A 21,894-nucleotide genomic window follows, 5' to 3' on the forward strand; every position below is an offset into this window, starting at 1 on the left:
TCAGGTAAGTAAGGAGCAACCAGGATAAAGGGGGCAGGGACCAGCCAGCCCAACTGCCCCTCCTTCCCTCCTTCATCCCCAACCTGGCCCCGTCCCACCCCTGCTCTTCCCAAGGGAGCAGCTTCCTCCTATCTTGTGGGGCCTACTCAGAACCATCTGACATTTGCAGAGAGAGAAGTGGGGTAGATAACCTGCTCTCCTGGATGTTATTTGAGAGGAGCTGAGGAGAAAGTGGTGGATGAGGGGAGGAGCCTCTTTCTCTCTCCTCGCCACTTTCTTCTCCTTCCCCATTCCCATGATTCCCCGAGGACAGGAGCCACCCTCCGTTCCCTCACTTCCTTTCTGCCCTGTTTATATCAGAGGTTCTCTACAATTAATTTCTTTGGCCTATTTAAGATGCATATTTATATAGTTCTTAATGGTTTATCTCTCTTATCATTCCCTCTCATTTTTAGAATCCCCAGGCCTCTCTCTGAGCCAAGAAAGTGGCAGAGGAGCCTGAATTTTACGAGGGGAAAGGGCAAAGCAAGACCCTCCTCCAGATCCCCTAGACCTTCCCCACTTCCCGCCCCTCCCCCAGCCCTGGCTCTCCAGATGCAAAGGTTGAAGGCCAGAAACTAGGGCAGCAAGTGAGGTCAGGAAGTCTGTTGCCTTAACATCCCCTTCCCACAACCAGTACACACCCTTGTCCACTCCCAGGTCTTCTTGCTGAAAGACATGGGGGTAAAGAATAAGGGAAAGAGGATTGTTTGGCTTTTGGTTTCTTTCCCCACCCACTTTTCTTTGATCCTTTCCCCACCCCCTACTCTGTCATGACCTCACTTAAGTGGAACACTATATCATAACCCAGAGATTTGTCCCAGCCATGGAGTCATACAGACCCTCTGGTCTCTCTATTCCTGCTGAAGAGTTGTGCTGGAGCCCAGGTGGAGGGAGGGGATATGGGGGTTCAGGCTGTAGGGAATCAAGGGCCCCCTATTCCAACCCCATCTTCCTACTCAACCCACCCCCACCCCCCACTGGGACATTCTCAACATTTTCACACCAAAAAGTGGGAAAATGTTATTTTTAGGTATATTTTATGAATAACTTTCATTATGAATATGGTTGGTAACCATTGTGTATGTTATTAAAGATACAAAATGTTGGGGGAAAAATGAATGCTGTACTTTGTTAGATGCTTTCTGGATCTATTGACAGGATCCTGTGGTTCTTTTCTTTTGTTAATGTGGTGTATCACGTCTATTGATTTGTGAATATTGAACCACCCTTGCAACCTAGGAATAAACCCCATTTGATTTTGGTGAATGATTCTTTTAATGTACTGTTGGATTTGATATGCCAGTATTTTGTTGAGAATTTTTACATCCATTTTTATCATGGATATTGGCCTGTAATTCTCCTTTTTAGTGCAGTCTTTGTATGGTTTTTAAATCAAGGTAATGCTGGCACTGTAGAATAATTTGGGAAGTTTTCCTTCCATTTCTATTTTTCAGGACAGTTTAAGAAGAATGGGTATTAACTCTTTTAAATGTTTGATAGAATTCCCCTAGGAAGCCATCTGGCCCTGGACTTTTGTTTGTTGGGAGATTTTTTATTATTGATTCAACTTCTTTGCTGGTTTTCAGTCTGTTCAAATTTCCTATTTCTTCCTGTTTCAGTTTTGGTAGTTTATATGTTTCTAGCTTTATCCATTTCTTCCAGATTGCCACTGGACTTTTGTTTGTTGGGAGATTTTTTACTATTGATTCAACTTCTTTGCTGGTTTTCAGTCTGTTCAAATTTCCTATTTCTTCCTGTTTCAGTTTTGGTAGTTTATATGTTTCTAGCTTTATCCATTTCTTCCAGATTACTATTAGCATTATAATTTTTTATAATATTCTAATTGTTTGTATTTCTGTAGTATTGGTTGTCATCTCTTCTGTCTCATTCATGATTTTATTTATTTGGGTCCTTTCTCTTTTCTTTTTGATAAGTCTGGATAGGGGGTTATCAACTTTATTAATTTTTTCAAAGAACCAGCTCCTAGTTTCATTGATCTGTTCTACTCAGTTTTTTGGTTTTTTTTTTAATTTATATATCATCTTTTTCTGCTGTAATATTTATTATTTCCCTTCTTCTGCTGGCTTTAGGCTTCATTTGCTGTTCTTTTTCTATTTCTTTTAAGTGTAAGGTTAGGTTGTATATTTCAGATTTTTCTTGCTTCTTCAGGTAGACCTGTATTGCTATATACTTCCCTCTTATGACTGCTTTTGCTGCATCTCAAAGGTTTTAGACTTGTCATGATTTCATATTTATTTGCTTCTATGTATTTTTTTTTTATTTCTTCTTTAGTTTTCTGGTTAACGCATTCATTCTTTAGTAGGATGTTCTTCAACCTCCATGTATTTGTGGTCTTTCCAAACTTTTTTTGTGTGTGTGTGGTTTTGACTTCAAAATTTCATTGTGGTTGGAAAATATGCATGGTATGATCTCAATCTTTCTGTATTTGTTGAGGTCTGGTTTGTGACCCAGTATGTGATCTATTCTGCAGAATATCCCATGTGCACATGAAAAGAATGTGTATTTTGCTGCGTTAGGATGAAATGCTCTGAATATCTGTTAAGTCCATCTGGTCCAGTGTGTCATTCAAAGTCATTGTTTCCTTGTTGGTTTTCTGCTTAGATTATCTGTCCATTGATATAGGTGGGGTATTATAGTCCCCTACTATTATTGTATTATTATCAATTAATTTATTTGTTTATTAATCATTTTACATATTTAGCTATTCCAAGTTGGAGGCATAAATATTTACAATCGTTAGGTCTTCTTGTTGGATAAATACCTTTATTATGATAAAGTGGTCTTCTTCATCTCTTGTTACAGTCTTTGGTTTAAAATCTAGTTTATCTTGGGGCGCCTGGGTGGCTCAGTCAGTTAAGCGTCTGACTTCTGCTCAGGTCATGATCTCACGGTCCGTGGGTTCGAGCCCTGCGTCAGGCTCTGCTGACAGCTCAGAGCCTAGAGCCTGTTTCAGATTCTGTGTCTCCCTCTTTCTCTGACCCTCCTCTGTTCATGCTCTCTCTCTCTCTGTCTCAAAAATAAATAAACGTTAAAAAACAAATTTTAAATCTAGTTTATCTGATATAAGTATGGCTACTCCAGCTTTCTTTTGACATCCATTAGCATGATAAATTGTTCTCCATCCCCCCACTTTCAATCTACAGGTGTCTTTAGGTTGAAAATGAGTCTCTTGCAGGCAGCATATAGATACATCTTTCTTGCTTTTTTATCCATTCTGATACCCTATGTCTTTCAATTGGGGCATTTAGTCCATTTACATTCAGACTGATTCTTGCTAGATATAAATTTAGTGCCATCGTATTACCAGTAAAGTCAATGTTTCTGGAGATTTTCTCAGTTCCTTTCTAGTCTTTGTTGCTTTGGGTCTTTCTTTCCCACTTAAAGAGTCCCCTATAATATTTCTTGCAGGGCTGATTTAGTGGTCATGAACTCCTTCAGTTTTTGCCTGGAAAACTCTTTATCTCTCCTATTCTGAATGATAGCCATGCTGGATAAAGTGTTCTTGGCTGCATATTTTTCCCATTCGGCACATTGAATATATCATGCCACTTCCTTCTGGCCTGCCACGTTTCCGAGTAGACATGTGCTTCTTCCCTTATAAGTTAGGGACTTCTTTTGCCTTGCTGCTTTTAGGATTTTTTTTTATCTCTGTATTTTGCAATTTTGATTACAATATGTCTTGGTGTTGGCCTGGTTTTGTTGATTTTGATGGCAGTTCTCTCTGCCTCCTGGATTTGGAAGTCTGTTTCCTTCCCCAGATTAGGGAAGTTTTCAGCTATAATTTCCTCAAATAAACTCCATTTTCTCTCTCTTCTTCTTCTGGGACTTCAATGATACCAATGTTATTACATTTCATGGAGTCACTAAGCTAAACTTGCTTCGATGTTACCCTCTCTTAAGGATCCATATCAATTTTTCTATTTCAGAATGAATTTCACATTTCAAAACACATTTTGGAGGAAAGCTTAAAGTGAGAAAATGGGACTAAGTAAATTTTTACTATTAAACATAGTTTGAACACACAAAATGAGCTAAACATTTTACCAATATTTACCTGTGGTACAGATTTCAGACATCCTTTCCTTTTTTTCCTTCATTCACACAATAAATATTAAGTGATTACTCTGTGTCAACATTGTGCTAGGCTTCAGGATCTACATTCAACAAGGCAGACTCATTTCTTACCTTCACAAAGCATACAGTCCACTTGGGAAGATGCCACAGAGCTCCTATCCACCCCCTCCCAGAAGTGGTATTTTATGATGATTAGCATTCATAATGAATAATTATGCCTTCAGCTTTTTGACTCCCATTGCCAACAAGGAAAACAATGCTATTCATTTTGGGCTAGTCAAAGTTTGAAATAGGTAAGTCATCTGGATATTCCCAATCATCAAAAGCAGCCCCCATGGTTATCATTTGGTATATGGCACCACTTGGTGTGAAATGTGAGAAGTGCTACATGAAAAAACTACAAGAAAATTATAGTTCTAATAGATTTACATGGATTTTCAGTGTGACCTGGTAAGACTGCCATAAAAGTAATCAAAAACATAGTTTTGTTTTTTCCCCTCCACAGTGGCTACTATAGTTATCTTACAAATGGTAGGCTTTCATAAATGCTTGTTAATTGAATAAATAATTGAACTTAAAGTCCAAAGACACTCTAATGGAATACAGATTTTAATAGATTCTGTTCTTTCGCCTCAGACCACAATGAAGGGAATGTATAAATTCAGAGCGTATATCAGTCAGTGATTATTGATGAATTAGTGATTCTTCAATAACAATCCCAAAGCTTATCAATTTCATACAACAAAATTTCTTGTTCATGTCATGTCTGTTATGAGTGCTGATAGCTCTTCAGTCAGAGGAAGGGGAGGCTAGGGAAGCAAGTGCTAGAAATGAAATGCTTCCACCTAGAAGTAACACATAACACTTGTACAGACATCTCAATGGCCAATGCACATCATGTGGTTCTACCTAACTTTAAACAGGGCAGGGAGTATAATCTCCTGTATGCCTGAAAGCAGAGAGCACCAGACATTGGATATTGTGCAACAATAGTAACACCTTCCGCAAATCTATACAATCAATGAGTTTTCTTCCTAGGGACAACAAATATACCTATTTACTGGGAAAATGCTTCCTCTTTGTCATCTATTAATCTCAATCTCCCTTAATATGGTTCAGTCTTCAGATCTTTGCAGGTATATATGTCTGAGTTTAAATCTATCAAATGGATACAACTCTTGACCTTCATTCCCAGATGCCGTAAGGTCAGTACTCTAGAAAATAAAAAGTGCTGTACAGTATACAAGTTATTATTAATATTATAATAAGGAAATCTAGTCAGATTTTATCATTCATTAATTTGTTCATTCCATTAAAGAAAAAATAAAGACTAATAGCAGTTGAAGATTCAGCACTGAGTGGAAAAGTTTGATAGCCAAGCAGAGAACTTGATCCAGAATACAGTCTAGGTAGACTCTCAGTGATAAGGTTCAGGGAAGGGAAGATGGAGTGTCTTTTAAAGCTAAAAGACTGTCTCTGTTCCATTTTAAGGAAGCAGAGTGTGAGTGGGCTGACTATGTACATCTGGTTGCTGGTTTTGAAAGCATTGGGCTGGGGCGCCTGGATGGCTCAGTCAGTTGAGTGTCCAACTTCGGCTCAGGTCATGATCTCGTGGTTGGTGAATTCAGGCCCTGGGTCGGGCTCTGTGCTGGCAGCTCAGAGCCTGGAACCTGCTTTGGATTCTGTGTTTCCCTCTCTCTCTGCCCCTCTCACACTAGCATTCTCTCTGTCTCTCAAAAATAAATAAACTTACACAAAAAAAGCACTGGGCTGGCTGTTTAGAGGACCTCTGTCTCAGTGGTTCAAAATTATGGAGTCCAGTTGTCTCTATTGGGGATGTAAGGTCCCTGACACTAGGCTATGGCATACAGCTGCCTCATGTCTGAGTCATAAGTATGTCACTCGGTCAGGTCTGCACTAGCATCAGCAAGCTAGGTGGCCAGGACAATAAGTTGAATACCTAGATTCTCTACCTGCCCCATCCTTTTATTTTTTTTTTTTTTCTGCCCCATCCTTTTAGACCAAGTAAGGCAACCTGTCATATGGTCCCATAACATTTTTCACTTACTTTATATAAGTTTAGTCATCACATTCTAGTGCCATCTAATTGCCTATCTTCCCTACTGTACTATAAAGAGCAGCAAGGCAAGCATATGTCTATCCGGATCACACTGTATCCCTAGTACCTAGTATAGTGCTGGACCAAAGGTATATGTGCAGTGAATATTTTACCTAAAAAATGAATGAGTTGGGCACCGGGTGGCTTAGTCGGTTAAGCATTTGACTTCTGCTCAGGTCATGATCTCACAGTTCATGGGTTCATGCCCCACATTGGGCTCTGCATTGATGGTGCAGAGCCTGCTTCGGATTCTCTGTCTCCTTCTCTCTCTGGCCCTCCCTACTCTCTCAAAAATAAATAAATATTTTTAAAAAAATTTTTTTAACATTTATTTATTTTTGAGAGACAGAGCATGAGCAGAGGAGAGGCAGAGAGAGAAGGAGACACAATCCAAAGCAGGCCCTAGGCTTTGAGGTGTCAGCATTCAGCCCAATGCGGGGCTCAAACCCACAAACTGAGATCATGACCTGAGCCAACGTCAGATGCTTAACCGACTGAGCCACCCAGGCACCCCATAAATAAATATTTTTAAAAAAAGAAAACATTTACTTTATTTTTTAATTTAGATCCAAGCTAGTTAACATACAAAAATAAAACACTTTTTTTAATTAAAAATGAATAAGGGTCTATGCAAGACACTGCTAAGCAGGGAGATGGAGCAGACTGGAATATAATACAACCAGAATTCAAAGTCTGTGGAGAAACAATATGATAAACAGGGGTGAAGACAATGTTTGTGAGAAAGGAAGTTTATGCAAATTGGGGGAGCCAAATTAAGAAAAAGAATATAAAATTATAAATACAAAATGTGATTTAATTTAAATACAAAATTACACAAGAATATAAAATTACAAATACCTCATTTTGGAAGAGGCTCATGCAATTGAGGGGACTTGAGGCTTAAGCATTGTTTCCTTCACAGTAAATGCATCTCTGGTGTAATTGGACCAATGTACCAAATACTGTTGAGTGTCTGAAGAGTGATAAGATATCCCTGCTAGGGAAAGTCAAAGATTTCACAGAATAGATAAACTGTGAGCTTGATCTTACAGACAGAAACAAGGTAAAGAAATTGCTGGTAGAAAAAACATGCTGAACCACACAGGCAAGAAAAGCTAGAGCCTGTCTGTGGAAGAGTGAAAAGCCTATTTGCTAGGATGGGGTTGGGTGGGGAAAGCCTTGGGACAGTGGCTCTCAAAGCATGATCCTAAGGTCAACAACATCAGCAGCACTCAGCTCCAGCCCAGATTTATCCAATGAGAAACTGGGGCTAGTGCACAGAAACTTACAGTATGACAAGACCTGCTAGTGATTCTGATGCAGTTAAAGTTTGAAAACCAATGCCTTAAGAAGTTAATTGAGCATCAGATGAAGCTACTCTTACAAATTTAATTTCAGTCTGCTATCCAAGATGGAGAGAAATGTGAAAAAAGTATTATGACAGAAAGAGGGTGAGAGAGTTCTCTTCATCTCACACCCCAAAATAAATTACAAACTAAAAAGCTAAAGTAAAAAATGCAACTAGATATTGGATAGAAGAAAAGTTTATTTCAGCATAAGGCCAATAATAGAATCTGTAAAGGAAAAGATTAATAGACACGATTTCACAAAAGTTTAAAACATTTGCACCATTAACAAAATTGAAAAGCAAACAACAAACTAGAAAGAAATATATGCAATATATATCTCAGGTAAAAGGCTAAAAATTTCCATTTTCTTTAAAAAGATAAATAGCCTATAAAAAATGGACAAAGAATACCAACTGCAAATTCTCAAGAGAAATATAAATGGCCAATAAACACGAGAAAACATTCAAGTTCACAAAAAATATATATATAAATTAAAGTGGAATACTGTATTTTACTTAGCAAATTGGCAAGCATTTTTTAAAATAGAAACAACCTAACCATCCACTATTTAACTGTATGTTTGCTTATAGTAGAATTCCAAGGTGCCATTAACATTAATAGCATAAAAAATATTCATGCCATATTTGAGTGGGGGGAAAAGCTGTTATAGAATAACATAAACAATAATATCCAAATTTTTAAAACAAATTCTAGATGGATATAGATTTTTAAAAAATGTACAGCTCTTGAGCAAAATGTTACCATTAGTTAGCTCTGGTTGTAGGATTATGATACCTTTTCCTTTTGTTACTCATAGCTTTCTAATGTCTCTATTATGGAATAAAGATGTATGCCTTTTCTAATCAGGAAAAAATTAAGCTGTGCTACAAATGTGATTTTAAAAAGTTGGAAGAAAGGATGATTCAATAGCCCTTTAGTCAAAATTATAGATCGCAAACTCTACAACTTGGTACTTTTTTGAGATCTGAGGGTTTCATCCCTGCCGCCACCACCCTCCCTTTAAAAGGAAGGATTGGAAAAGGGAGAGGCAAAAAATGAAACTGGAAAACATACTCCACCTAATCAAAGAACATCAAGTAGCCTCTGCCTTGTGATTATGCTAAAGGACATGTAAACATTGTGATGCTCTTATTTACTTCTCTGGTTAAGGGAAAATCATGTGGGTTTGTTTGTTTGTTTAAGTAATGCGCTGAAGTGGGGGGGTGGGGTTTTCTCTTACTGCAAAATGTTTTGAAATAAAACTTCAGCCTAAAATGTAATGATTTCGTTTGGCACAAGGCTAAGCGTGAGCAAAACAGTAACTTAAAATGGTCCCATACCACCCCCTTGTGGCTTCCACTGTGTCACATCCGGAAACAGCCCAGCCAGAGGAGAGAAGGAGGCATACTGTTCTTCATAAATTCAACAAACGTGTCCATTCCCTATTCGGTGGCAGGTACTAACTATACTAGGATTAAAAGATACCACTAAATCTCTTCTTACTTTATTCAGGCCATGGCTGCATTCGTAAACATTCACTTATTTGGGCTGAGCATACACTTAAAAGTTGAGGTCATAAAAATTGAGCCTCACAAACTGTCTCTTTAAAATAAGGCTTTATCTTCTGGGATACAGCTGGAGGGATCGGAGTAAGGTCTGTGATTATTACTCTCCAGCGTTTGGTTGGGTAGCATGTGGTAATCACAAAAAGCACAATGGCCATGGATGAAAAGACACAGATTGCGGCCCTAACCATCCGAGTGACCTTGAGCATGTGATAATCCACATGGGCCTTATTCATCTACTTAACAATTATTGTAACCCGGGTGCTGAGGTTACAAAAATGAATAAAATCTAGTGTCTAGTCCTTTGCTTTTCTAATTTGTAAATTGGGACTGACAACTTCAATTTACTATTAAAGATTAAACATATGACCACACTTATACAGAGATCATTTATGAAACCGTGTTCACAAATTTACTTATGCTTGTTCAATTTAATCCTCTCTACATCTGCTCCTAGAAGCTCACAGTCGGGAAAAGAATTAAATAATCAAATCCAATCCCCTATTATTTCACATTCATTCCACCGGGATTTCTTGAATCAAGGCTTCCCACTGAAGCCTAGTAACGACTCATCGATCTTCAAGATTTTCACCTTCTTGCCCTGGTAAACAGATCCACAGCCCTGCGTAGTTCTTTGAAGGGGCCTCGGTAAAACCGTGACTCTGCCATCTCCCTTTACATACGCAGCAAGCATCTGCCACTCTGGGGGTTGAAATGCCATTTGCCACGCCTAACCCGTCCCAGACCACTCTAGCACGCCCCCTGGAGGAGCCGGGTGGGAAAGGGGCCGCTGGCAAGCTGCGCTTCTCCCACTTCTCTAGGGGCGGGAGAAAGGGCTGAAAGCCCGCCCGGGGCGGGGGGAGTCCCCTTGGTGGCCTCGTCGGGAGCAATTCTAGGGAGTGGAATCACCCGCTCCGCATGGGAGGGGCGGTACCCCGTCCGGAAGAAGCCTGCGGCGGCGCAGAGGTGCCAGCAGGGGGCGCGGGCCGATGGGCCACCCCCGGGGCTAAAGGCCGGTGGTCCCTCCCAGGTCTGGAGTGCGGCGTGGCCTCGCAGCCGGATCCCCCCCCCCCCAAGCCCTCCCCCCTCTCACTCTCACCTAGTCACCTCCCCGCCTAGTCGGCGGGCCCCTGAGGTGCGCGGCGCAGGCGCGGAGCGAGGCGGTGAGTGCGGCAGCCAAGCCTGGGCCTGGGGCCTGGCTGGCAGGGCGTGAGGCGCGCGGGAGGGAGAGGGGCTGCCCTGCAGGAGCGCCCGGGAGCGCGAGGGCCACAGTGGCGCGGCCCCTCCTCCCGCGCTCGGGCGCCTTGGCCGCCGCCGCCTCGAAGCTGCGCCTGGGCTGGCCGGACAGGCCCTGGGGTCCCGGTGAGTGTGAGGGAAGAGCGGGCCGGCGGTGTGCGGACGCAGCCTCCCACGCGAGAGGACATGGAAGACCGGACGGCGTCTTTTAAACTGAAACCCTGTCTCCGTTTTATGGCGGGATGCCGGCCCCTCCCCCATCCCGAAGGCAGTTCCCCCTCCCGGGGAGGACGCCTAGGCCCCCTGCGGCTCTTTTCCTTATGGCGCCTTTGGGGCCGGGGTTTGGGAGTCCCCGCTGGTCACCCGGCCCCTGTGGGCCTGGCGCGTGGCACGGGCGTGGAGGCGGCTGGGTCCCGGACGCTCCTGCGCGGCCCCTCCGACAGTCGTGTCCTACGGCGGCTGGGCTCCCGCCCCCGGTCGTGCGGGGCGTCTTCGAGACCCTCTGGCGGCGCATCCCTTGTTCGCCCCGAGCCACAGCCGCAGAAAGCAGGCGTTGGTTCTGGCGCTCCAGTCTCCGGGCGGTGGCCTCGGCCCCTCGTTAGGGTGCTTATACACCCCTTTGGTTTTCTTCTTCAGCATAACCTGGGACGCAAGTAATTTGAAGCAGTTTCTCTCTTTACAAAGAGATAAAAATTTGTATTTCAGGAAAGACTGACACTCAAGTTGGGCACACAGTTGGTTCTAGTTCAAAGACTCTCCCGAAACATTTTTATGTTTCAGTTCTTTTAACATCTGGAGTTTATATACTTATTTTGAAATGAGGCTAGAAAAGAACTTGCTGTTAAAATGCTGTTGTAAAAATAGAGCTTTTGATTGTAAATACTTGCCTTATTTTTGTATCTGCTAGAGAATATTTACACTGAGTGAAAGGCCTTAAATGTTGATCTTTTTGATACAGGTACTAACTGCCTGTTAATGTGGTGTTTTGTACATTCTTATTGAAAAAAAATGACAGGTGGAAAGAGGCTGATATGTATTTTGTAAGTTGCTTTTAAAAAAAATTGTTTCATGTGTCAAACATGAAACATATACATTTTTACAAAAATGTAAAATGTTTATATATACCTTAACATAGGGAAATGCCTAGATGTCTATACCCCAAAATGCTAATGGTTTTTCTGGGTGAATAGATTCTAGGTGATTTAATTAACTTGGTTTCTAAACCTTTTCTTAATTTTCCTGCAGTGACATGTATTACATGTGCAGTTTAAGTGGAGAAGAGGGAGTGAATGATAAGTTGCACATGATTCAGAATCTTACCCATGAGAGGAAGACTAGTGAGCAAAGGTTTATGTGACATCTCTGAGTAAAAAGCCAAACTTCTTCATCAGGGTAGTTATGTATACAAAAAGTCCATAAGAATATTTGCTGAAATGAAGGATGGATAGCATTTTTGGTCTTGAGTAGGCATCTTAGCATCCTGCCAAAGCGGGGGGGGGGGGGGGGGGGGGTCTGATAAATGTTTGGATATTGTTCAGCCCTGAGTAGGAGTCAGACCTTTCCTGATCAAGATGATCCTCTTCCTCTCACCTGAATCCATGCCAGCTTGCAACATCAATTTTAATGCTATGCTTGGTTTCCTTTCCTTACTTTTTTATTCTTCTGGTTGGAAAGAATTTGAAGTGTATTCTGAAATTGCAAGAAGATACTATAATGTTCGGCTGACAGTTTTAGAGCATTTAAAACATGAAGTGTGATGCTCTGGGCTTTTTAAATTTTAGAAGCATACAGAAGAGGTATTAGGAATAAGTCTTGAAATTTTAGTTTATTACATAATCGGAAATTTTTGATTTTTTAAGGCACTTGACTGGGAAGGGTTCAAGGAATGCTATTTGTGGTAGGTGAGGCATGATAGATAGATAGATATAATAGATAGATATTTCTATAAATCTCACTGTTGTCTGTTTCTTTGGGTGATTTCCTTCCCTTCCTCCCGTTGGTGGCTAAGTAAGAACTGGAACCAAGATGTAACTTACTGGTAATAGTGATTAGCAATGAAAATTACTTACACAGAGTTAGTTGTTCAGAACTCAGAAGGCATGCTTTTTCATCTCTGGTTCTGCAACTTAGATGACTTGACTTTCCCTGAATCTGTTTCCTCATCAGTAAAATAAGATCGAGAAATGTTCAGTAAACTAAAAAGCACTGTCTTAATACTGTGTTATCACATCACCTGTAGTGCTAATTAATACACCCAGAACCTAGTGAAGCAGCAGACAGTATGTACACTTATCATTAGAAATGAGATGGTCTCTGGGGCGCCTGGGTGGCGCAGTCGGTTAAGCGTCCGACTTCAGCCAGGTCACGATCTCACGGTCCGTGAGTTCGAGCCCCGCGTCTGGCTCTGGGCTGATGGCTTAGAGCCTGGAGCCTGTTTCCGATTCTGTGTCTCCCTCTCTCTCTGCCCCTCCCCCGTTCATGCTCTGTCTCTCTCTGTCCCAAAAATAAATAAACGTTGAAAAAAAATTAAAAAAAAAAAAAAAAAGAAATGAGATGGTCTCACTAATGGTACCAAGTTCTACCTGCTATATATATTGCTTTGATGGTAAGAAAAGCAGCATGTAAAGCTGGCGGAGAAAACTTCAATATCTTTTTCTGACATTCCTTACTTGCCCATTTCTACAGTGAAGGAACACTAACCTGAAATGGAAGAGGTAGTTCTGATTCTGACACTAATCTGTTACTTGAATTGGGGTGATCTCTTTATTTCCCTATTTGTTTTCAAAGCATGTGCTTTAAAATTTGATCTTTATTCAAATTCCAACTCTACCAGTTATTAAGAATAGTCTTTATTTAATCTTACTGTGCTTCAGTTTTCTCATCAATAACAAGGGGTAAATAATTTTGAGAGACTGTTGTACATTTATCATGTTATAGGATTAAATAAGATAAAGTAGGTGCACAACCTGTTACGTGATTGGTGCTCAGTAAGTGGTCATTGTTCTTATATTGTTGGATAATCTATAAGGACTTAAACAGTTTGAAGTCTGATTTGGTTTGCTTTCATTCTATTTGCTTTCATTATGGCTGAATAAAGTAGGCTGATTTATATTCCTGTTTTGGTGTTAAAATATAGCTATAGCTTTAGAAGGTAAGTTTATTTCAGAGAAATATGACACATATATATTTATCAATTTTTAGTGTTTATACAGTATATCCAAAAGCTTATTTATACTTGAATTATTTCCATATAATTTTCCAGTTAATTAAAGACCTGGTGCCATTGTATTCTTGAGTCTCAGAAGTGAACTACATTTTTGCTTATATGACTTCTGTTGTGTATTTTGCTACAGGCTATTTTTTTACCATCTGTGAAAACTTCCCTGTAATTCATTTCTCCTCACCACAGTATTAAGAATTATACCAAGTAAGTGGAATGTGGCAAAACCAATTAGTCAATTTTGTAACAGTCTGTGGAAATTCAATCACTTAATGATGATTTGATTAATTGTTTGAGTAAATGATTAATCATTAAATGATTGCTACCTGTTTTGTTCTCAGTAGAGTGTTGAATGTGACCTTACAAGTAAGAAAAGGATTTTTTCTTGAAAATTGTATTCTGAGCTTCTATGTGATGAGTATATTTTTTGAAAGTCAGGAGATAAAGATCTGTGACAGTATTTTTTGAAGGCATTATATCCACCTTTAGATTGAAAAGTGTATCAAAATATTCTCAGTTGTAAGAAACGGACTTGTTTTATTCTTAACATGGTACCATAAGAGCAATTTTTTTTAAATAAAAGCTAAGAGTACGGCTTATTGTAATTGTCCAGTATTCACAGTTACATCAACATTTGAAATGAATTTCTCAACCTCGCCAAGAGAAAAAAAAAAAAAAAAAAACAACGCAGATATTGGTGTCCTACTTTTAAACTTGATCAGAAAAATAAATCCAAAATACAAATGGAGGCATTATTTAACATTTCTCTTAGGAAATAGGTTTTCAAGTGGCACACACATTTCTTATTGCCAATAAATTCTTTGGTTAGGTGGAATTTTTATAAAATGTTAACAGTTTTTATTTTTGATACTTTTGTTAAATTTTTCCATTTTCAGATTGAAAAGATATGAATGAATATCCTAAAAAAAGAAAAAGGAAGACATTACACCCTTCTCGTTACTCAGGTCAGTAGACTTTTAAAGTTGGGCCATGGATTAATTCCCATACAATTGTATTCTTACCCATTTTCTCATAAATGGATCAAATAACAGTTAAATATCTGGGTCCGTTTTCAGGTAAGAGAAAACTTTAAATTCTCTGAATATACATTGTTCATTGTCTACCATGTGCTAGGCACACATCGGAACTTTACAAACATTATTTAATACAATTTAATGGTTGATAGATACTTAAAATTAGATACCCAAGGTTGCATGCTTATACAGCATAATTGAGATTTGTCTGTGTGATTCCCAGACTTGTTCTTAAGGCACAACATTAACCTTGGTGGGAGATATTTTGCATGATTGCGGAAAAAAATGTTTTATCCTGTACATTATTTTCAGAAATGTGAACTTCCATTTTGATTGTATTATCTTAGATCTTTTGGTTGAGGTTGGCTCTGCTGTCTTGGCAGCAAGAGAGGTCTTAAGAAGAGAAGTCTTTGTGACCACATGTATTTGAGACAGTCTCTAGCATACCTGTTAACCCACCCAAGCTACACATTCTTCATATCTGAGGACATTAAATCTCGTTCAGCGCTTGCCAGCTCATCCCAGACAAGACTTGAAATGACTCTTCAGAAGCCCTAACTGATCCTCAGACCATTTCCCCTATGCCTTGGGTTTTGTCTTCACTATATGGCAGATCTTGGTAGTTAATTCAATGTTTTTTGCAGTTAATACATTATCACATATTTATAATTTGTGGAATTCTGACTGTAAGGCAAGTCTATTTTTGTGTGCTTCAAGGTGTTATATTGTAAATTGTGTAATTTGTGGTTCTTTCAAAGCTCAGTTCAGTATCAGGTCTGAAATGTAGAAGCTTTCAGAATTAAGGGAAATGTTAATACTTTATTACAAATATGAAAATTTCAAATATGAAAATATGTTGGATAATGGGATGGCTGTTATTAAGTGTATGTATGTTTACCTGGAATTTGTAAAATTTTGCTCTTATGTTCAGATTCCTCTGGAATAAGCAGAATTGCAGATGGATTCAATGGAATTTTTTCTGATCATTGTTACAGTGTTTGTTCTATGAGACAACCAGACTTAAAATATTTTGACAACAAAGGTATATCTAATATTTTCTAAAATATTCTTTAAGTTGCTTTTATGTATTTGTATTTCTTTGAAAATGTGGGTGAAAATGATGATTTCTAAGTGGGCAAGTGTTTAAATTTGTTTAAATGTAAGGAAACAATTTTTTGTAAGAAAACAAGTATGTGAATTTTTTATTTTTAATGTTATTTCAGACCTATAAATAAAAAGCACATTCTCCTAAGTCCATTTTAGGTGGCTAGGAGTTGATGGCAAAGTGAGACCAATCCAGAGTTGGGAAGATTTATGAAGAAAGGTTAAGAATAGTATTACATACAGTTCTTCCACTTAGCTGTAGTCTAGAGGGCTAATGGAAGGAAGAAACAGGGTGAATGATTTAGTGTTTTTCAATGTTGCATCTTCTATTGAGGCTTTTCTAGAGCATTGGGTAAATGACAACAACTTGCATTTGTTCTTTCTTTGCAACCATCAAAACTGCCAGTTTCCTTGAACTCCTCTCATAGACACAGAAACATAAATTTTTAAAAAACATGAGGCGTTGGAGACATCTGTGTGAACTCCTGTTTGGCTTAATAGAGACATAGATGGTTACATACAGAGATATTTATAGATATGTCTCTGTATATCTGGCAGTGTACACACATTTTTGGTCTGTTAGCTGAGAGGGCCTAAAAGAAATGACACCCCAGTAGGAGTGAGCACACCAGTGCCCAGATTTTGGTTTCTAAAACCATTCTCCAGTAAAAAGAACTGGTACTTAGAGAAATGGCTGATTCTAGTTCTGAAGCAGGAAATATATGAGACTGGAGCATTTTGTAGTGCCAGAAAATAAGGAGGTACTCAAAACACACATACACACACAATACAGGTATGTCAAAGAAACACAGGGGCTGACTGAAAGAGCTCCCAGCAGCCAAAGCTGAAACAATTAGAGAGGAAAAAAAAAAAAAAAGAATTATAACCCAAAGTATAAAATAAATACACATGAGTTCATACTGATATGACTAAGTAAATAAGAAAGAAATCTTTTTTTTTTAAGTTTATTTATTTATTTTAAAACAGAAAGAGAGCATGCATGGGGAGGGGGAGAGAATCCCAAGCAGGCTCTGCACTGTCAGCACAGAGCCTGATGTAGGGCTCAAACTCAGGAACCATGAGTTCATGACCTGAGCTGAAATCAAGAGTCGGATGCTCAACCGACCAAGCCACCCAGGCACCCTCATGTAAGAAAGCAATCTATACAGAAGAATTCCAAGTTATTTATATAAACACTCCTCCCTCAAGGAGGTGGAGCATGACTTCCCACTCCTTAAGTAAGGACTGCAAGCAGGGACTTCCTTCCAAAGTAAAAGAGTGACTTTACAGCAGAGAAACCTGCTAAATACTACTTCAACCAGGTAATCAGTCTATAGTAATAAATCATGTTAATAGTGTGTACCCTTTATATGATGTGGTAAAAATGGTAGTTTGCCTCTCTGGTCTACCTCCAGTAACCCATAATCCCAGTCTAATCATGAAAAAAACAACATTTCATTAATGGGACATCCTACAAAATACCTGACTTGTACTCCTCAAAACTGTCATGATCATCAAAAACAAGGAAAGTCTGAGAAACTGCCACAGCTAACAGAGGCCTAGAGAGAGATGACAACTGAATGTAATGTGGAATCTTAGGATCTTGGAACAGAAAAAGGACATTAGGTAAAAACTAAGGAAATCTGGATAAGTATGGACTTTAGTTAATACCATCTTATCAGTATTGGTTATTAATTGGAACAAATGTACCATCTTTTTATAAGAGAATAGAGAAACTGAATTCAGGTTATGTGGGAATTCTGCGTACAATCTTCTCAAATTTTTTTCTGAGAACTTCTAAAAATTTAAAGTCTATTAAAAACAACACTGACATGATGTTGAAGCCCAGCTTTTTCTATTGACCTGTATTTCAGTTTCCCCATGCTAACTTTAAAACATTGGGGCTGGGCTAAGGGAATAAAGGTTTATTCAAAGTCAGAAATTTAAACTTAAAATTCCTAAGTAACTTTAAAAAGTAGATTGTAGTACAAATGGGGCGCATGGAAGCAAAAGCAGTTGCTTGATTGGACAGATTTTTTGGGTATCTGTGGTATATGGATAACATCTCTTTTCCTGGCTAAATCTAAGTCCTTTAGTTCCTATCAGAATTCAAAATTGTATTGAAAACACTTAGTGCTTTAGTAATAATTAATATTTAATATTTTGGTATAAATAATAAGTATTTTTCCAAATCTCTTTCTACAGATGATGATTCTGATACAGAGACATCAAATGACCTGCCAAAATTTACAGATGGGATCAAGGCCAGAAATAGAAATCAGAACTACCTGGTTCCCAGTCCTGTACTTAGAATTCTAGACCACACTGCCTTTTCTACAGGTTAGGGAAACTAGTTAATCGCATTTATTTATTTTATATACATTAATAAAATGTGTAAAATAAATTTTGTACCAATTATTTATTTAATAGGTCTTATTTAATGATAATAATAGACTTATTACATTTTTTCAGAAAAATCTGCTGATATTGAAATTTGTGATGAAGAGTGTGACTCACCTGAATCAGTCAACCAACAAATTCAAGAAGAGAGTCCTATAGAAGTTCACACCGCTGAAGATGTTCCAATTGCTGCAGAAGTGCATGCAATTTCTGAAGATTATGATATAGAAACAGAAAACAATTCCTCTGAGAGTCTCCAAGACCAAACTGATGAGGAGCCGCCATCTAAACTTTGCAAAATTCTTGACAAGAGCCAAGCTTTGAATGTGACTGCCCAGCAGAAGTGGCCTTTACTGAGAGCTAATAGCAGTGGCCTCTATAAATGTGAACTTTGTGAGTTCAACAGCAAATATTTTTCTGACTTAAAGCAGCATATGATCCTGAAGCATAAGCGTACTGATTCAAATGTATGTCGAGTATGCAAGGAAAGTTTCTCTACCAACGTGCTTCTGATCGAGCATGCCAAACTGCATGAAGAGGATCCCTACATTTGTAAATACTGTGATTATAAAACAGTGATTTTTGAGAACCTCAGCCAGCACATTGCAGACACCCATTTTAGTGACCACCTTTATTGGTGTGAGCAGTGTGATGTACAGTTCTCCTCAAGCAGTGAACTCTACCTACATTTCCAGGAGCACAGCTGTGATGAACAGTACTTGTGTCAGTTTTGTGAACATGAAACAAATGATCCAGAAGACTTGCATAGCCACGTGGTAAATGAACATGCATGTAAATTAATTGAGTTAAGTGATAAGTATAACAATGGAGAACATGGACAGTATAGCCTCTTAAGCAAAATTACCTTTGACAAATGTAAAAACTTCTTTGTATGTCAAGTATGTGGTTTTCGGAGTAGACTTCATACAAATGTTAACAGGCATGTTGCTATTGAACATACTAAAATTTTTCCTCATGTTTGTGATGACTGTGGGAAAGGCTTTTCAAGTATGCTAGAATATTGCAAACATTTAAATTCACATTTATCTGAAGGGATTTATTTATGTCAATACTGTGAATATTCAACAGGACAAATTGAAGATCTTAAAATTCATCTAGATTTTAAGCATGCAGCTGACTTACCTCATAAATGTAGTGACTGCTTGATGAGGTTTGGAAATGAGAGGGAATTAATAAGTCACCTTCCAGTCCATGAGACAACTTGATTATTTTCTTTAACTGCCATAATATTAATGTAAAATAATAAATTTGACTTTTGGAGATGTTAAAATAGATGATTTTAAGCAACTTATGAGAATCGTCTTTAACAAGTAAGATTTTTTTTAATTGTCCCATTTTCTTAGCATTGCTCCATTTTTCATTACATTTATAATGGTATCCTAAATGTGGTATTTTCAATGCAGGTAGTTCATAGTTTTAACCACTATTGGTGTTGTCTTATTTCTTACATAAGCTCTGATTTCATGAATTGATGAGAAAGAGATATACTAAAGAAACTAGACCACAGTTTTCCTTCTGTAACCATGAGTGCTATTAACTTTTTTAAACTCAAGACAAGCTCAGTTTTTTATATGTAAAGTCATTAAAATGCAACGTAACATACAATTAAGTCCACTGATACTCCCATTAATAAGAACCCAGACTCTCCCTCTTGCATGCCCCATCAGGAATTATCCTCAAGGCTGTCAGTAGACTCTCCATCTGTGTAATTCTTTTAATAACACTAGGAGGCAAATGTTACAATAGGAAGCGAAGATCCAGTTTTGTTGGCAGTCTTTATTTTATTCTGTTTCAACCCCTATCCATGAGTTAAATAATTTAAGATAGGAGTGAGGAGGAACTGGTAAGGGCATTGACAATAAAAAGTAACATTTTATAACTCACAACCTGTTCACAATTTATTTTAAGTTATGCAACAGCAAAGTCAGCCCAAACTTCCGATGTCAAATCATTTATTGACTGAGAAAACCCACTATAGTGGGTATATTAACACTGTAGTGTTAACATAGAATTATGAAGATCTGAGAGATAAGGTGTTCCTGGCCTTTCTTCTTGGCTTGTAGATGGCGGTCTTTATTCACGTGCTGTTCTCTTTGTGTACAAGTCTGTCTCCCAAATTTCCCCTTTTATAAGGTCACCAGTCATAACTGGATTAGTGCTAACGCTAATGATCTTATTTTAACCTAGTAAAGACCTTATCCCCAAATAAGCTCATATTTTGAGGTACTGGGGCTCAGGACTTCAACATATGAATTGGAGGATGGGAGGAAGAGACATAACAACTACAATTCAATAGCAGCTTCTTAAGTAGCAGTATCACAAAAATAGAATTTTGTCTATCATTGGACTCCAATAAACACTGCTGCTAACAATATTCTTGTTCAGGAATATTGATATAGTTGAAGAGACCAATTTACAACATACGGTTCTCCCACTACAAGAACCATGGAAATGTAGCCTATTTTGAGAATGGTGGCAGCAACAAGTTTTTTAAAAACCATTTTTATCTCTACAGTTGTCATATATTGTATAGTTATATTCCTAGAAACTTATCTGATTGGAACATTCCAGGTAGGGTTACCTGATAGAAATGTTTCTTAGAAGACTTAAAATCATAGTGGTTTAAACAGGCAGGGAATCTTAGAAACCATTTGGTGTAAACCCTCCAGTTTCCTATTGTAGAAATAGGCCAAGGTCACAACATCAGTTGTAGCAGACAGGAGTGGAATCCAAGTTATTTGGCTTCTAGTCTAGTGTTGTTTCCATTACACCATGTTACATTAAGATCTAAGGTTTGTCCTTGGTGTGTTTTCCATGACTACTTGACTTAGCCACTCGGCTACCTTCTTGGTAATTCTGTTTTTATGCTTTTTTGATATACGTCCAGCTTCAGGAATTTTATTTTCAGGAAACAAACTTTAAATAAGTAATGCCTTGGTTTTGTTTTGTTTTTTTTTTTTTTCCTCAGTTCTGTATTTTACTGCTTTACATTTGATCACATTAGTAATCAAAGTGATTATAAGGAAACCTCAGGAAATATTAATCCAAGTTTCAGAACCATATATAATTTTGTACTTTTTGATGAATCTGCAGCTTAAGGCCACATCTCACTGACAGTTTGTCCAATAAAAACTTTTTACTTTGACTCAGCTTTCAGATAAGTTGATGACACCACAAATTGCTTGGATAGCTGGTCTATATTTCTAGCTTAAAAAACTTCTTTGTAAAAACAACCCTACTTAAAAAGAAATTTTTCTCGTTACTCTGGGTTTTTTCTCCTCAGAAACAATTCCACTGATCTCTTTTGTGACTTGAACCACATTTCAAGTCTAAGAATACATAACTGATAATGATGTTTATTAGCACTACAATAGAATTCTTGGCATCAAGAATTCTTGGCAGTAGTGTTGGGCCATTTTTTTTCTTGCTTTTTTTTTGTCTTCACGTTACTATTAGTTATTATGAAATTCCAAATTTCCCCTGTACTCCAAAATTTGGAAGTGATTGTGCACTACTCAAAAGCTTCTCTTCCTGCCTGCAAATTTGCCAGTTTTACCGTTTAAAATCACCTGTCTTCGGTTTCCTGAATACATGTCATCACGTATTAACCAGTTTCTCCATTTCACAGGGCCTATAGCCTGTTAGGTGATTGCTGAGTTGTTGGCAGGTGTAATATATACAAGTTTTTATTTTTTGGTTGTTTTTTTTT

At 38.3% G+C, this 21,894-nt stretch overlaps 1 protein-coding gene across 2 annotated transcripts; it reads left to right on the forward strand.

The window, feature by feature from the left end:
- Window positions 1–10,066: 10,066 nt before the first annotated feature.
- ZNF639 (zinc finger protein 639) lies at window positions 10,067–21,330 on the forward strand. 2 transcript variants are annotated; one of them, XM_030329760.2, is made up of 6 exons: window positions 10,067–10,333; window positions 13,760–13,833; window positions 14,523–14,591; window positions 15,592–15,702; window positions 17,970–18,104; window positions 18,237–21,330. In XM_030329760.2, the coding sequence occupies exons 3-6, from the start codon at window positions 14,534–14,536 to the stop codon at window positions 19,388–19,390; spliced, it is 1,458 nt and encodes a 485-aa protein (XP_030185620.1). In that variant the 5' UTR covers window positions 10,067–10,333; window positions 13,760–13,833; window positions 14,523–14,533; the 3' UTR covers window positions 19,391–21,330. The 2 variants fall into 2 exon arrangements, with proteins under 2 accessions (XP_030185620.1, XP_030185622.1); XM_030329762.1 differs by lacking the exon at window positions 10,067–10,333 and adding an exon at window positions 10,353–10,532.
- The last annotated feature ends 564 nt before the right edge of the window (window positions 21,331–21,894 follow it).

The sequence above is a fragment of the Lynx canadensis genome, chromosome C2 (genome assembly GCF_007474595.2).
Source record: "Lynx canadensis isolate LIC74 chromosome C2, mLynCan4.pri.v2, whole genome shotgun sequence".
NCBI lineage: Eukaryota > Metazoa > Chordata > Mammalia > Carnivora > Felidae > Lynx > Lynx canadensis.